The sequence below is a fragment of the Doryrhamphus excisus genome, linkage group LG11 (genome assembly GCF_037039965.1).
Source record: "Doryrhamphus excisus strain RoL-2023G ecotype Guam linkage group LG11, RoL_Dexc_Guam_v1.1, whole genome shotgun sequence".
NCBI classification, from domain to species: Eukaryota; Metazoa; Chordata; class Actinopteri; order Syngnathiformes; family Syngnathidae; genus Doryrhamphus; species Doryrhamphus excisus.
The window spans coordinates 15,877,931-15,895,357 of record NC_136367.1 but is presented as its reverse complement, the minus strand read 5'-3'; the positions used below and the strand labels follow the sequence as shown (position 1 = coordinate 15,895,357).

The window sequence follows — 17,427 nt, the reverse complement described above, 5'->3', positions numbered from 1 at the left end:
TAGATGCCCAGCCACCTCCACTGGCTCCTCAAGATGTGAGAGAGGAGCTCTGAGTTCTCGAATGGCTGAGACTGACCCTATCTATATCTGAGTCCAGCCACCCTATGGAGAAAACACATTTCGGCCGCTTGTATCTGCAATCTCGTTCTTTCAGTCACGACCCAAAACTCATGACGATAGGTGGATGGTTAAATTGAGAGCTTCGGCTTCTCCGTTTGGTACAGTGTCTGCATTACTGTAGATGCTGTACCGATTCACCCGTCAAGCTCAGGTTATAGTCTTTGGTGACTTGTGAACAAGATACTTGAACTAAGCCACCCTCAGTCTCATCCTACAGAAGCTTCACTGCAAACCGCCCCACTAAACGCTGATCACAGTCTGATGCGTCCATCAGGACCGCATCATCTGCAAATAGCACAGGTTAAATCCAAAGGAACCGGACATCGTCATCACCTTGACTGCACCTAGAAATCATGTCCATCAAAATGATGAACAGAATCAGTGACAAAGGGCAGCCTTGGTGGAGGTCAACTTTCACCAGGAATGGCCTCGACTGACTGCTGACAATGCAGTTCTAGAACTCCCCATGGGGGCACCATTGAACGCCTTTTCCAAGTTCACAAACTCCCATGCACCCTCGTAAGGGTGTAGAGCTGGTCCAAGGTTCCAATTTTAAGTTCAGCTCATGAAACATGGCAGCAAAAAGCAAAAGTATTGCGATTGAGTCTCATTTCCAGCACGGCACGTTCTCAACATTGAAGACACCAAACACATGACACGTTCTTCTAGACTGTGCTTTATTATTGGCCTAAGCTGAGACGCATCATTCATTTCAAAATTACAAAAAAGGAGTCAAGGGAACAAGAGAATGGTGCCGTTTTGAAAGTCAGGGACGGGAGCCTAAAGCGCACTGGCCAATCAGAAGCTTAGTTCTTCAGAAACCTGGCAAAGCTTGATTATGCGACATTCATTTCCCCCACTCTCTTGTGTGCTGAAATTGGGAAATACAGTTTTCCATGATCCCTTTTTTATCACACATGATGTCAGATGTTTCAGTGACTGTTGAGTTTTTCCAAAAATGAATTGTCTGGTTTTACATAAAAATGACAGTAACTCAGATTAGTTTTAAATGGCAAAGTACAGATTTCATTGACTTTGGCTCTCAGTTGAACAAGATCAGAGCTCTGTCAAACAATACAAAGCAAGAACATGGAAGGAGGGGAATAATGTTTTTTTTTTTTTTTAGGACCAGAATTCTGTTTTATGTCACTTTTTTAACATTACGAATTTAGCACTTTACGCTGCAGAAGCTCACTGTGACTCCAAGGCAAAAGTTGTTCACATATGTTTGATTGTACAGTTAAAACAGGGGCGCTAAACTAGGGTATTATTATTATTATTTTTTTGCATCAAACCCACAAGAATCAATTTACATTTTCCAAAGGGACCAAGTATGATTATTTCTGGCTCTACGTATCTACTCTGAGCAGGTGGAAGCCAGATTTGATATGAGCATTAGCACTATATACATTATACTGCATAAGTATAATAATGCAATCATCATAGTTCCCCTTTAAAAACCGACAAAGCGGCTTCAATAAGTTATAAACAGAAATGTACATAAGGCTTAGAAACACAGTAGCCGACTGCATTGCTCTCAAACAGGAAGTAGACTATTCCGTCGTAGTTGTTTTGGAGATTTTCCAACATTAAAGAGGTAAAGTGATGGTGATACAAAGTGGCACTTTTATGCAAGACCCCTCTCCATGGCAATAATAGAGCTCAGATCTTGGATCAAACCGCACAAATAAATAAATAAACACTTGGACAAATAAATAAATAAACAATGCAAATAAAAGATTACAATTTTTTTTTTTTTTTTTTGACATCACTTGGTCAATAGGAGCTGGTTTTTTTTTTTTTGTCCGTCTTCTAAGAAGTGCTGAAGGCATGGTCCTGAAGACAGGAACAATGATCATCTGTTTATGGACCACAACCCAGGCGGCCCATGCGTGTCATATATAAAAACTATTTGGTCACGTACCAACTCATAGAAAAATAATGCCATGAAAGCATGCATATCATCTCAGACATGACTTATAAATAAATAGACAAATGAACAAAAAGCCATGAAAGTATATTTCTTTTATAAAATAGGTCAACGTGTGTCTAAGCTCTAACTGAGGTCAATGCTCTCCCTGACTGTTTTCTGGATAAATGCCTTGGTCAGGTCCTACATTTTGCACTGTATCCTAGCGACTTTTTTGTACCTGGTTTTTAAATGAGCAATATCATGTTTTCCTTCATATATATATATTTTTTGAGTATTTAAAGTACTTTATCCAGTCCTTGTAGATAGAAGTAAAAGTCCTATAAAATATGCAAACCTATGTACAGAGGAAAACGGAGCAAAAACAAAAAGAATTTACAGTATATTCATCGGTTTATGTTTACATTTCTATATATATATATTTATATTCAAACTTCTGCTTTGTCCGGTGTCGTTTTTGAGACTTTTTTTTTTTTTGTCTGATACCTCATGTATGTAAACTTGCGGTCGAATGAATATGATGTGCTGTGGATGGAACGACTCCACGTCAACGCGCTCTTTTCTTTTAAATTTTTGCAGTGCAGTCAAAGCGGGCTCAGGACATATTTAGTTGATTTACTGTAGCTTAAGCTGTTACTGCTGCTTGCTCAAAGGCAGCTTGGGCATCGGTCGTTGCTTTTGCCATGCTCGGGACATTTATTATCATTCATTCATTCATTTTCTACCGCTTTTTCCTCACGAGGGTCGCGGGGGTGCTGGAGCCTATCCCACACTCACATTCATACCTATGGACAATTTGGAGTCGTCAATTAACCTAGCATGTTTTTGGAATGTGGGAGGAAACCGGAGTACCTGGAGAAAACCCACGCATGCACGGGGAGAACATGCAAACTCCACACAGAGATCCACCGAGGGTGGAATTGAACCCTGGTCTCCTAGCTGTGAGGTCCGCCATGCCACCCCATTTATTATCATTAATTCATTTTCTACCGCTTTTTCCTCATGAGGGTCGCGGGGGGTGCTGGAGCCTATCCCAGCTGTCTTCGGGCGAGAGGCGGGGTACACCCTGGACTGGTGGCCAGCCAATCACAGGGCACATATAGACAAACAACCATTCACACTCACAGTCATACCTATGGACAATTTGGAGTCGCCAATTAACCTAGCATGTTTTTGGAATGTGGGAGGAAACCGGAGTACCCGGAGAAAACCGGGGGAGAACATGCAAACTCCACACAGAGATCCACCGAGGGTGGAATTGAACCCTGGTCTCCTAGCTGTGAGGTCTGCATGCTAACCACTCGTCCACCGTGCCGCCCCATTTATTATCAGTCTAACAAAATTTTTTTTTTGCCTGTGTGATTGTTAGGAGCTAAATTATTCAATAAGCTAAAAAGGTTGGATGTGGAATAATGAAGAATTTATAGGAAAACTAGTAACACCCGACAGGAAACTGGTCGTCCCAAGTGTCATATAGCCCTATAAAAATTCACATAAATAAGTATAAATATTCAATGAGTAATCTCCAGCATGGCCAATAACTCTGGTGACCTTTTATTATATGTACTCTATTTAGACCGGAAAGTCATATAAATCCTGTCTCGGTGACTATGACTGATACATGTTCTTTTTTCATACTTATTGCTCCACTTTATAGTTTTTTTTAAAAATATATCTAATTACATCAGAATGTAGGCCGCGTATGCTTCATGCCAAGAATGGTCACTAAATACGAGTCAGTAGCAGAACAGCTTTCTTTGCCCTTTATTGCCGACTTCGACAATTTCGTGTTATTTTTAATGTCGACTTGATCACAGGTGCCTTGCCTGCAGCTTTGATAGTTCGTAGCTGTGCTTGCAGGTGTGCTAATGCCCATTTTTAACCATTTAATTGAAGGTTCATGATGTGATGAGATGTTGCTTCACCCCCCCCCCCCCCCCCCCCCCCCGAAAAGACGTTTAATGGATAGACAGTGTTTAGTTTGTTCCTGTAGACATGCATGCTGAGAACGGATATGAGTCTGCTTGGAGTTTTGACATCATAATAGTGCGCTGGCTGCTTGCAGAGGTGTGTGTGTGTTTTTAATTTTTTTTTATTTTTTTTAATATTTTTGTGGGGAGAGCACAGTGTTTGATGGCAGATTCCGCAGGTGACAAGGCACACCTTGACATGGTGACAGCCCGGACGCTACATGCACTTTACTGTATGCAGAAGAGAGCAAGGGTTGTGAGACGTATTTCAAGTTTCAAAGAGAACTTGTATGTGTGTATGTGTGTGTGTGTGTGGATGCGCGTGCGTTTCAAAAGCATAAAAGATATGTCTGGAATAGAGTCGAAGATAATTGTCCTTTTCCTCTAAAATACTTGAGCCTGATTTTTTTTTTCTTGAAGCCTGCTACTGAGATGTGGCTTTTTGCATTTTTCAGACAATATTTACACCATAATGTGCATTGTCACACATATATGTATATCTTCTAGCAATACTGTATTACTGTGTGTCAGCATATAGGTCATCAGAGATAGGAATGCCTGCAGTTTTTGGGAGCTGCCGGTTTTTGCCATTCATCCCAAGCAGAGCAAATGTTTCAAACTCCAGCTAAAATCTACCAAAGGTGGGGGGGGGGAATGCAGCTAGCTGTTGTACGTATATACAAACACACATATATCCAATATGTGTGTATAAGTACATATATTTTGCTTGTGATTAATATCTGCTTATCCATATATGCTGTATATATGAATACATTTTCTTGAATGCTTGTTATACATATATATGTACTGCAAATATAAACAAGTTCATATACTTCAAACGTTTCCCGATGTTACTCTTATCTATGAGGTTAGGATGTTAAGTTAAAAAAGATAAGGCTGTGATGCGGAGCAGCCCCTCCCATGCACTCTCCATCCCTCCCAAGACAAAATGAGAAGAGAAACCAAAAAATAAATATTTGGAGTAATTGTAAACGAACAAAGCGAGAGACCCCATTTTGGTCATCCGAAATAGTTTTGCCTGTATTCCAAAAGCGTGTTGGCAATATATATATGTATATGTATATACACACGGATGTGTATATGTGTGTATGAATACATATACTGGAAATGTACACTTCTTTTTAGTCCAACTCTTGTTGAGTCATTTAACGCTGACGGAAAGAGATGGAGTGGTCCAAGTATATTAGCGCTACAAGTCCTCAGCAATAAAAACGTTTGGTCTTTTGGTCCCTAAAACAACTAAGGAATGACAGGTAAGACTCCCTGGAGACCGTTGCTATGGTTCTCCTTGGCAACAGTATCCCCTGGAAACGGACAGGCACTCCGAAGCTAAAGACGGCCATCCCAAATCGAAGCCAATTTGTGTCCTGATAATATCACATTCCCTTACTTAAAGGTCCCTCCTTCTGGAATTGTTTCAAGTCTCTTCAAAGTCAACTGGCCCCAAACATAAAACATTTTACAGAAAACATCTCCTTGGGGAATCCTCTATTCGGTTTTTAAAAAGTTTCTTATGTTCTTGTTGGACTTTTGACATCCATGTTCCCTTTAAAAGTTCAGTGGGGTTGGTCATTGAAAATTGGTGACATGTTTTTTTTTTTTGTTTTTGTTTTTTTACCTCTCCCTCCCTTCATTGCTGAAGTCAAAAGTTTTTTGTGGTCCAGAAAAAGGTAGAGTAGCTGTCATTCAAGCAGGGTTCTGGGAGGAAGGAGGTGTGTTTACATGTGCAGAAGAAAAGGTCCAAGGGCAAACCAAGGTGGTAGAAATTCTCACTGAGTTCCAAAGTTGTTGTTTTTTTTCGTACATCCAAAAGGAATTTTCCATGACTGATTGCTCTCTTTCTCTCTCTCTCGCTCTCGATGTCCTCTCCTTCTGAAGCAGCCTCAGCGTTTCAGATGTTGAGTTTGCGTTCTGTAGCGGGTAGCAAATAGTCAACATATGATTCAGCTCTATAAAACCTGGGAAACAAAAGACAGAAAAACACTGAATCAAATACAATAGAAAGTTCATTTTTTCATTCATTTTCTACCGCTTATCCTCACGAGGGTTGTGGGGGGTGCTGGAGCCTATCCCAGCTGTCTTAGGACGAGAGGCGGGGTACACCCTGGACTGGTCGCCAGCCAATCACAGGGCACATATAGACAAACAACCATTCACACCTATGGACAATTTGGAGTCGACAACATGCAAACTCCACACAGAGATGGCCGCGGGTGGAATCGAACTCGGGTCTCCTAGCTGTGTGGCCTGCACGTTAACCACTCCACCACCGTGCAGCCCACAATAAAAAGTTATTCATTCATTTATTTACAGGGTACCACACAGTCCTTCACACTCACATTCACACAACAATTTACATTGTTGCACCTAACAAATTAGTTCAGTGCCAAAACAAAGCATCTTCTATGAAGAATGAGTAGTGGTTCTTTTAGAGATGGGACACTATAGATTGATTACTGACTGGGACTGACTCATTTCATCATTTTTATTGTGTGTATGTGTGTGTGGTTTATTGATTCAAAAAACGCACACGGAACAATGAACAACTCTATCCGCCTTTTAAGCACTGCGCCATGCACTGACGAGGGTGTTGAAGGAGTCTGTGTTTACGAAAAAAAAAAGTGCTTAGGTAAGGAACACAAAGATGTTGATGAAATGTAGTGTTCCACACTGGTCACTAGGTGTCAGTAATGTTACTGTAATGTTCAGTGAGACACACAAGAATCAGACTTGATCCAGACCGGTTTTAAATAATTTCACAGCAGGCACAATAATCCCTAATAAACAAATTTGTTACTCATACCACGCAAATCGGAAACTCAACTTCCTGTCTGCCTCCCCTACGAAACCATTTATAGTAACACACTTGAACATGACTCTTAGTTATGTCTTAAATTGGCTCTTATTATAGCTACTATATTGGGTTTTATTAGTGTAAAGGACACTATAGGGGTGCTATATCACGTGTGGTGGGCTCTAAAGTTAAAACCTGTATTTAGAAAGTCGTAAAGGTCGGTTTTCTATGCTCTAATTTATGAAAAAGGAAGCCTACTTTGCAGAAATTCACCTATTGTGGTCTGAAAGGAGAATAGTAATTTATAATAAAAAATAAATACTTAAATACTACGTATTTATGTGTCTTGTACATTTTTTTTTTGAGCGAGAGGCACAAACAGTTGATGATGCAACTCCACAATTGAATGGAACATGTTTGGTGCAGTTTTATGCCAGAAAAAATGTCCGCAAAGTAGCAGAAGTGCATTTTCCAATTTATATTATGTTTCTTTTTTGGAATCACAGTGTCTTTGTCGTGTTTTTGGACTATTTGGGCATACTCACAGTCAATCACAAAAGGCTTGTGTATTTGCTGAAATGCCACAGCATAATAAACTGTCACCTTGTTTGGAATATTTCTGTGTATGAGAAGGAATGGCGCCACATATTTGGAGGCACATTTGTATGCGTTTGCCCTGTTTTTTTTTTTTTCCTCTGCAGTGCTTTGTCTTAGCACACATTCTTTGTATGGTTCACTTCGTTTGTGAGTGGGTGATAAGTTGCCCTTGAATTAAGTCATCAGCACTGAATGAACGACACAGCCCGAACTCTCCATCACGCAGATGAAGGGAGGAGACAAAGAGGAACGGCACAATTACTCGCCTTAGGGGTAATAAATGCCTTTTCCTTGGGAGGCAATTCCTTCTCTCTGCAACACGCTGAACCATTTACCAATTATCTGTTACCTACAGTGTAACACACAGGTTCACTCACTGCAGTCTCGTTGGAGCAAATTCCATAAAAATTGCTTGTTTACATAAGAATGACGAGTTCACACAGCATGTGAAGGGTGAAGCCTTGAAATGGCGTGTTTTTGTCCTTCATTTTGTACTTCATCGGGACAAAAGTATTGGGACAATTAGCCAGTACACCGACAGAGAGAATTAAGTAGAGAAAAAAGGAGTTGGACTCCCTTTTGTCCATTCATATAAAACAGGACGGGGTACAATACTGTAATGCCTCATGTATAATGTTTATTTGGTTACAGACCCGATACATATGTTTTTACATATGTTTTTTTTTAATCATTAATAGAGCTCTCTGGACATGAACTAACACCCCTATAGTAAACTTTACTCCCCGTATTACCCATTATAGTAGACATAATAAGAGTAAAAAAGACTCATGCTTGTGTGTGTTATAAACTTTCTACACATGTTTTTTAAAATCATTATTAGAGCTCTCTGAACACGGACTAACACCCCTATAGTAAACTTTACTCCCCCTATTACCCAATATAGTAGACATAATAAGAGTAAATAAGACTCACGCTCGTGTGTGTTGTTATAAACTTGATACATGTTTTTTAAAATCATTATTAGAGCTCTTTGCACACAAACTAACACCCCTATAGTAAAGTTTACTCCCCGTATTACCCAATATAGTACACATAAGAGTAAAAAAAGACTCAGGCTTGTGTGTGTTATAAACTTTCTACATGTTTTTTTTAATCATTATTAGAGCTCTCTGGACACGAACTAACACCCCTAAAGTAAACTTTACTCCCGTATTACCCAATATAGTAGACATAATAAGAGTAAATAAGACTCATGCTCGTGTGTTATGAACTTTCTACATATGTTTTTTAAAATCATTATTAGAGCTCTCTGGACATGAACTAACACCCCTAAAGTAAACTTTACTCCCGTATTACCCAATATAGTAGACATAATAAGAGTAAATAAGACTCATGCTCATGTGTGTTATGAACTTTCTACATATGTTTTTTTAAAATCATTATTAGAGCTCTCTGGACATGAACTAACACCCCTATAGTAAACTTTACTCCCTGTATCACCCAATATAGTAGACAATAACAGTAAATAAGACTCGTGCTTGTGTGTGTTTGCACAAATGTGTCCCCTGGAAGGTAGCGTGACAGGAAGTGATGTTGGGGGTCAGAGGTGAGTTTCATCTGGCCACAAGTTTATTATTGTGCCTATTGTAAACCTGATATTCAAACCTGCAATAAATGTCTGTTGTTTGGGCGATCAAGTCTAGTGGTTGTGTTTAACCAAAAATGACACCCGGTGTCGATGTCCTTGAATGCAACATTTGAACGCCTGTAAAGTCATTTTGGTGCTTGAAAATGCTTAATTTAGGGAATAATGCATGAAATTTGCAGTGATAGAGTGAATTCGTAAAATTCGATGTTACGAGGTATTTAGCATCATTAGCTTGGCCGGCATAAACATGTGGATATTTCCATGTATCACCAGTGTATCACCAAGAATGTGTCCCAGTACTTTTGCCCATATGGTGTACAGTATAAAGCGCTATCTGTAACTCCTACAGTCGCTAGCAGATGTAGCTTATCAGGGGACTATTGTAAAGCTTTACACGCTCATCAGTCCAAACGACGATAGCGAAATTAACATTTACAAATGGCCGCTTGAACTCTCAGCGATGCTACATCACTGTTCTTTACTAGCAATTTGCAGATGATCTGCTTTTTATTAGTCATCTGCAAATGTTTATGACATTTCGAAAAAGGTTAGTGAAACCACATCAGGCGGGGATCATCCGTCAATACGATGTGCGTCGACTCTCAGTTAATCACCCATCAAACTAGCGTGACCGCAAATGTTTCCCCCGGTGAGTTCAGGGTCTGACCTGTCTTCCCCTGTGTGCGACAGCTACCCCGGCCGCCATGGATGGCAGCAGCTGGCTGGGGCCGGGGCTAGTAGGGGCGGTTTGCATCCTTTGGCCTCTTCAGCTGCACCTTGAGTCTTTTCATGCCGATCTGGAAGCCGTTCATTGACTGGATGGCAGCTTGAGCACTGCCCGGGTTGTCGAAGCTCACAAAGCCTGAGGGAGGGGTAAAAAAAAAAAAAAAGAGGCACGGTTCAATACTGGTTTGAGGATGACGGCTTACAAAACATGACTTGTGAGTAGGGATGGTTCGATACCACACTGGCCAAATTTACTGTATTGCGGACATGTTGTGTTCCTTAACTGTGTGGGAGCAAAAAAGAACAGTAGCGGTAGCGGCAAAAACATTTACAATTATGGAAAATTTCTCTTTATTCCAATCAAAAATGCTATTATGTGTGTTTCAAGTTTCAATAAAAAGCTGCCTATAATATATTATATTACATGAAATATCTATACTAGGAGGTTAGCGCGCAGAACTCACAGCTAGGAGACCAGGGTTCAATTCCACCCTCTCTGTGTGGAGTTTGCATGTTCTCCCCGTGCATGCGTGGGTTTTCTCCGGGTACTCCGGTTTCCTCCCACATTCCAAAAAACACGCTAGGTTAATTGACGACTCCAAATTGTCTATAGGTATGAATGTGAGTGTGAATGGTTGTTTGTCTATATGTGCCTTGTGATTGGCTGGGATAGGCTACAGGAAAAACAGTAGAAAATGAATGAATCTATACTAGGAGTAAATGGACCCAAACCTATCACTTTTGTAGTAGAAAAGAAGATTGTATCGTTATACATCAGACATGAAAAAGTGGTATCGAACCATCCTTACTTGTGAGGTTCATTGAATATTTGTGCATATTTCATATCAACATTTCCACATACTTCAATATTTATAAGCAACACAAGATCATATTACAATACTTTTTTTTTTATAAATAACAACAACAACAGGATCACAATAACAGGAGAGTAGCATGCAACCAAAAATCACAATATGAGCTGACTGATGGGGTTTAAAAGCAAAATATCGACACAAGTTGTGCTACATTCGAGTTGCAAATTAAAAATGTGTATCTCAAATTTGGAATACAGTGACTGGGCACATTATTAGGTACACACTGGAGCTCCAAGAGATGCATCAATAAATATGCACAATTCAGGTTTGAAATGAAACATGTGTATCGGTAAAAATGCCTCATACTGAGATGTGGTAAACCACTACCACAATTAAAAAACATGCTCTGTTGTGTGTTTTTTTTATACAGTTTGTGTATTAAATTATATACAGGTGCTAGTTAGGATGGATATTCATCCAGGAGCCAACTGATGTACTCATCACTATCCAATTTTGTGTCAAAATCATTCTTCATCATTACTTATATCATTACGAGATAGCCAGCATGTTGTAAACAAATATCATTTGCACAACTCTACTTCAAATCTCTCTTAGGTGCATTTGGTTTGAAACAGGGAGGTGCCGGGAGGTTAGCAAGGGGCTGCAGTAAAGAAGATGATTAGTAAAAAAAGAATAATCAGAATAAATAATCAATAATCTTCTGGTTCTGTTAATTTTTACCCACCAAAGCATTTACTTTGGTTTGTCGCCCGATCCACAAACACTTTGGAGGAGATGACATTACCGAATGGCAGGAACATCTGCATCAGTTCTCCATCCCCAAACTCCTGAGGGAGGTGGTAGATGAACAGGTTGCAACCCTCTGGTCCTGCACATGGAGACAGAGAGACAGAGACAGAGAGGAGCGGGGAGACAAACGGTGAGAGTCGGGACATGGGAAGTCAGAGAGAACACACAGAAAATGCACAACATTTTCATCGACGTCGTTTGAGTGCCTAGAAATTCAGCTTTACAAACAAAGAATTTGACTTTGGCTAAAATGGCAGAAATAAATAAATTACATAAAAAATTAATCATAGATTAATCAGAGTTTTTAAATTAATTAATCATTATTAATCACCATGAATAGTCTCTTTATTTTATAATAACATTTTATAATAACATTCGAATTACACTTTAAACTGTGTTATGAGCAATGAGGGGTTGCGTTCAAAGACACTGCGTAAGTTTAAATTATTTGCTGTGTATTTTACAGCAAACTTACATGTACTTCCTAATTAAGAGTGGCGGAGTGAGTGCTAAGAAAAAATTAATCACAGATTAATCAGAGGTTTAAAATTAATTCATCAGTATTAATCACCATGAATAATCTCTTTATTATTAGCATAACAGAATCACACTTTAAACTGTGTTATGAGCAATGGGGGGTTGCGTTCAAAGACACTGCGTAAGTTTAAATTATTTGCTGTGTATTTTACAGCAAACTTCAATGTACTTCCTAATTAAGAGTGGTGGAGTGAGTGCTAAGAAAAAAATAATCACAGATTAATCAGAGTTTTAAAATTAATTCATCATTATTAATCACCATGAATAGTCACTTTATTATTAGCATAACATTGGAATCACACTCTAAACTGTGTTATGAGCAATGAGGGGTTGCGTTCAAAGACACTGCGTAAGTTAAGTTTAAATTATTTGCTGTGTATTTTACAGCAAACTTAAATGAACTTCCTAATTAAGAGTGGCGGAGTGAGTGGCGGAGTGATTAATCACAGATTAATCAGAGTCCTCCCTCGGCCATCTCTGTGTGGAGTTTGCATGTTCTCCCCGTGCATGCGTGGGTTTTCTCCAGGTACTCCGGTTTCCTCCCACATTCCAAAAACATGCTAGGTTAATTGGTCACTCCAAATTGTCCATAGGTATGAATGTGAGTGTGAATGGTTGTTTGTCTATATGTGCCCTGTGATTGGCTGGCCACCAGTCCAGGGTGTACCCCACCTCTCACCAGAAGACAGCTGAATGAATGAATGAAATTAAACAGAAGCAAAACTTCAAGCAGTAGATAAATTTGGTAACATTTACATAGAAACATGGAGGTGTGTCATTTAGCTCAGGTGATTTTGGTAAAATTGATATATTCTTGATTCTTTTGGTAAGTTTGTTATGACTTTTTAAAGCTATTATGTTTGCATTGATCACTATTATTTAAATGCATACTTTGTCGGATAACACTTGAATGAAAGTTCTCTGCTCAATATCTGACTTTGTACTGTCAGAGCAGCTTAGCAAATGATGCATTATATAATATAAATAACAAAAACGTACTTGTTTCTACAAGCTATTGCGTTATTTTGTTTGTTTTCCACAAGAGGGCAGCAATGCCACAGTCCTGAATGCGCTCTCGGCTTGTAGTCTTTTTTTTAATTTTTCTTAAATGCCAAGACCTTCTTTTTATTACAATGAACATGCATACACGCATCTTGACCTATGTATTCACACCCCAAGAACACAGAAAAGGTTTTTTTTTTATTAATTGTCTTCGAAAAAGCTGTGTTACATTAAGTTCTACATACAATATACACATCCGAAGACGTTTGATGAGTGTTGCATATCGCGTGTTACCTTCTCGTTGCTGCTGTGGGATGATGGTTGGAGGGTGGGGGAAGGCCTGGCTGATCTGGCCGTATGCAGCGGGGTAGGCTGCTGAGGCGCGCACACACACAAACACACACAAACGGATCAGATAACAGTCGTGACAGTGCCACACAGACCCACATATATAAACAACATGATATACACCGCGGCGCGGCAGGCAATGGATCAGATAACAGACAATAGAGTGTACATGTTGCACACACACACACACACACACACACATTATAGAGAATACATTGATGTTGTACAGCCATGACACTTTTTTCTACATGGTGAAAATTCAAATGCAAACAAAGAGAAATCTTTATCTTTCTCTCTCCACCTCTCACTCACATATGCACACACACGTGCACACACGTGCACACACCTGCATACTGCTGGACTCCCGTGTAAGCCTGCTGGAGAGGATCAGCTGCAGTGGGACTTTGAGCTGTTCCAGAAGAGAACACGGAGAAAGAGGCGGAGGGTAACATGGATAAAGATGGATAGATGGAGGTGTGGGTGTGTGGAAGGGTAACAAAATCAGCGAGACGGAGTAAGAATGTAGATGGAGGGGATGAGGAGAGGGCACAGAGGTAGGTGAGAGTAATATATAATAAAAGTGGGGGGTGGGTGTGGGTGGATGGTACGTGAGGGAAGAGACGCAAGAGGAAGAGAGGTCAGATTTTAGTGTGTGAGGCGTTGACCTCTTTCAGTGTTCACAAGCTTAATTGTTTCCTCAAAGTCAAACCCACCAAATAGTTGGAAAGAAAAAAAAATTATTAAAGCTACTATAACCCCCCCCCCCCCCATGACTATTCAAGATTTAACAAGTATGAAGGCATAGTTGCAGATAAAGGGTACAGTAAGTTCATTACCTTCAGATAGAGAAGAGAGGAAGCAGCCACCCTGAACCCCAAAACAACTCCTTGGAGCTACACCCAGGCCATTTTTCTCAGACTCCTCCCTAAAAACCACTTCCTGTAACACTGCGAACACAAAAAGAAACATTTTATTAAACCTAGGGAAGGATAAGCACAGCTCGGCATATAATGCAGGGAGCCAGAGGAGGCTGACGTCATTTCAGCTCCACAATAAATACATTGCTCGGACACAATGCCTTCTATGAAAATGATAATATGTTGGGCTTTTTCATTTTAAAACTCGTACAATGCATACTCTCATCTCATACTTTCAACTCTCATCCATGCCTTCGACGAGCACATGTGAGCCTGCTTTGACTGAGTCTACAACACAGCTCTACACCCACTACATCTAGACCATATATATATATATACATATATATATATATATATAAGCCCACCTCAGAAAATGACATATTGTAGTCTGACTTGTGGTGTCATCTTAAAAACATAATTAAACTCATCACACAGCAACCTAACACTCAAAAGGTACTGTGGTACAGTCATGGAAAATAATATCAGCGCTGCCTTTTTCCTTCAATTTCTTGTTAATTTTAATGTCTGGTACCACTACAAGTATGTTTCCTGAAGAATACAATGAACACGACAACATGGAAGACCTAAAAGAACTCTATGATCAAGAAAACTATGAAAACAGCTCTTAAATTACACTCTTATGAGTTATTGTTGTTATTATTATAATTGTAAAAACAAATGTACCTTTAGTTTATACCAGGCATTAAAGTGAACAAATAAATTGAACAAACAAGGCTGGTCTGCCTCTGTCCACCAGAGGGAGCCAGAGGAGGCCGACGTCATTTCAGCTCCCCAATAAATACAAATTCATGCCTTACATGAAAATGCTAACATGTTGGGCCTTTTCATTTTAAACTCGTAATGGTAAATATTTTTATATCTCTGAGGCATACTTTTTGTGTGTTAAGTTGGTGTGTGATGAATTCAGTAAGATGACGCCATGAGTCAGGCTGTTATGGTGTTTTTATAATGACCTCCCGGGACTTCCAGTGGGTTGACAAGCTCGTTATGACTGCAATGATAGCTTGTAATTGACTCTTGCTAAACAAACAACCACCATTTTTAGGATTTTGCATCAAAACTTCTGTGCACAATATTGACAGCTCTTTGAATTATTCATAACATATTCTTTTTGTTCCTGGTTGTTATGAGAATATTATACTCTAATCTTAACCGTAATGATGACAATGTATTGCCTGCTTCATGCACATTATCCTTCTTGGAATTTACAGTATGCGCTTACTTCTGTGTAAATCTAGAAAATGTAAAAGCTTCTAACATAATTTATAATCTTTTAAAAATATTATGCATGAATGTTATGAAAATTATATGATGTAACCCCAACTCGCCAACTGCTTTGAAGTTAAAATATCAGTTTCTGTGTGTACATTGGCTTTGCCGCTTCCCCTTGTGGAAGCAGGCTGCACCATAGCTCAACATAATGGTGTTTCTAATGCATAGAGAGCATATAATTTAACCCCCCCGCCCCCTCCCCCGGTTACTCTGAGTGTGTGGTTGTTGTTCCTGTTCTCACAAAAGAAAGATGCCCACCACCCTAAATGCTTGGAAATTATGGCAAAATATATGTTGTTGCTTTGACATTGCCGTTGTTACAATAAATTAATAAATGTGCTTGTATTATAAGTCTGCTATAACAAATATAATCATATGGATCATGCATAGAATCCATAAGTTTTCCTTCCATATCACTAGAGTTCATGCAGTAATCCCTTTTAAGTTGATTAATTGGTTAAGTGAATAGGATTCTTAACTGATAAATCTACCTTTTAAATCCATTTTCAACATTATTAGAGCCCTCTAGTCATGAAATAACACCCCTATAGTCAACTTTACACTCATATTATCCAATATAGTAGACATAATATGAGTAAATAAGCCATTTAACAACTGGGTATGTCTACCTTTAGGGATACACCAATTGTCATGGGGGCACATGAATAAAAATTAAAAACAACTTGTGCCAAACGCTCACAATTACTAGTGTGCATGAATGCCTCACGGCGCAGAAAGGAGACAAAAGCATGAAGTTGTTCGTTGCTCTGTGTGTATTATATAACAAATAATTAAGTTTGATGATTATTTTCTGCATTAAAAGTATTTAATCTTGAATCTTAATTATAAAAAATAATGAATAGTATATATAAAAATATACTAATTATATTATAAAAAAAAAAACACCCTCGCCATCTCTGTGCATGTTCTCCTCATGCATGTGTGGGTTTTCTCCGGGTACTCCGGTTTCCTCCCACATTCCAAAAACATGCTAGGTTAATTGGCCACTCCAAATTGTCCATAGGTATGAATGTGAGTGTGAATGGTTGTTTGTCTATATGTGCCCTGTGATTGGCTGTCCACCAGTCCAGGGTGTACCTCGCCTCTCGCCCGAAGACAGCTGGGATAGGCTCCAGCAACCCCAGCAACCCTTGTGAGGATAAGCGGTAGAAAATGAATGAATATTATAAAAAAAGAACTGCAAACTGCTGGCAAATAAAATTCTAAAATAAAAAAAAAGTACAGCATAATAGCTTTTCTTTCTTTTTATTAATAAACAGACTTGAACTAAAATATATTTTCAGTGCAGCATGCAGCTGATGGTGGATTTCGGCCCCCACCCCCTGCTAGAATGATGCTGGAAAGTATCTTGAATGTAACATGGTGCTTAATTTTCCATATAGTTTTTCCCGGTACGCCCCCATGGATACACGGAGTGTTGTTTATCAGACTTACCAGGGTAATGGTGTATCCCGTTGGTGAAGACAGCCTCTGCAGGGGGCTGTCCATTTGCTTGCGGGGGCGGCATGCCAGTAAAACCATTGACGCTAATGGGGGAAGGGATGCTGGTCACTGTGGGGGCGCTGATGCCTGGAGGGGTGCTGCCGCCTGCAACCATGAGGGAGTAAAATCAGAGAGTGTAACAGTGAGTAATTTCCTGTATTTCCCCTCGGGACATTATAGAAAGTTTTACTTTGACTGGCCACCAAGTAAGTCTTGCAAATGTCAGAGGGGGCGGTCCAGTGGTCCAGTGAAGACATTAAATGTCAGGGCTGATTTCTTATCTCACTCGACTCCATTGTGTGATACAAGAGGATGCGGATCTTAGATGTAGAGAAAAATCAACTGTGTTTCATGATATCAAATAGTGACTAATAAGGGATTTTCCTTCTTTTTTTAAATCAAAGTAATCTTCTAAAAAGTGTAGAAATCGCCTTT

The 17,427-nt window shown here is 39.5% G+C and overlaps 1 protein-coding gene across 5 annotated transcripts in view; it reads right to left on the bottom strand.

The window, feature by feature from the left end:
• Positions 1 to 3,983: 3,983 nt before the first annotated feature.
• The window catches only part of celf4 (CUGBP, Elav-like family member 4), a 115,621-nt gene continuing 102,177 nt past the window's right edge, over positions 3,984 to 17,427 (bottom strand). For 2 of the 5 annotated variants that reach the window (XM_058070921.2, XM_058070904.2), the window contains exons 8-14: positions 16,945 to 17,097; positions 14,116 to 14,226; positions 13,626 to 13,688; positions 13,226 to 13,306; positions 11,328 to 11,471; positions 9,709 to 9,903; positions 3,984 to 5,999 (exon numbers count right to left, since the gene is read on the bottom strand). In XM_058070921.2, coding sequence (XP_057926904.2) covers positions 9,776 to 9,903; positions 11,328 to 11,471; positions 13,226 to 13,306; positions 13,626 to 13,688; positions 14,116 to 14,226; positions 16,945 to 17,097 — 680 coding nt within the window. In that variant the 3' untranslated portion in view covers positions 3,984 to 5,999; positions 9,709 to 9,775. The remainder of the gene's footprint in view (positions 6,000 to 9,708; positions 9,904 to 11,327; positions 11,472 to 13,225; positions 13,307 to 13,625; positions 13,689 to 14,115; positions 14,227 to 16,944; positions 17,098 to 17,427) is intronic. The other 3 variants (XM_058070947.2, XM_058070930.2, XM_058070914.2) reach the window with 2 other exon arrangements.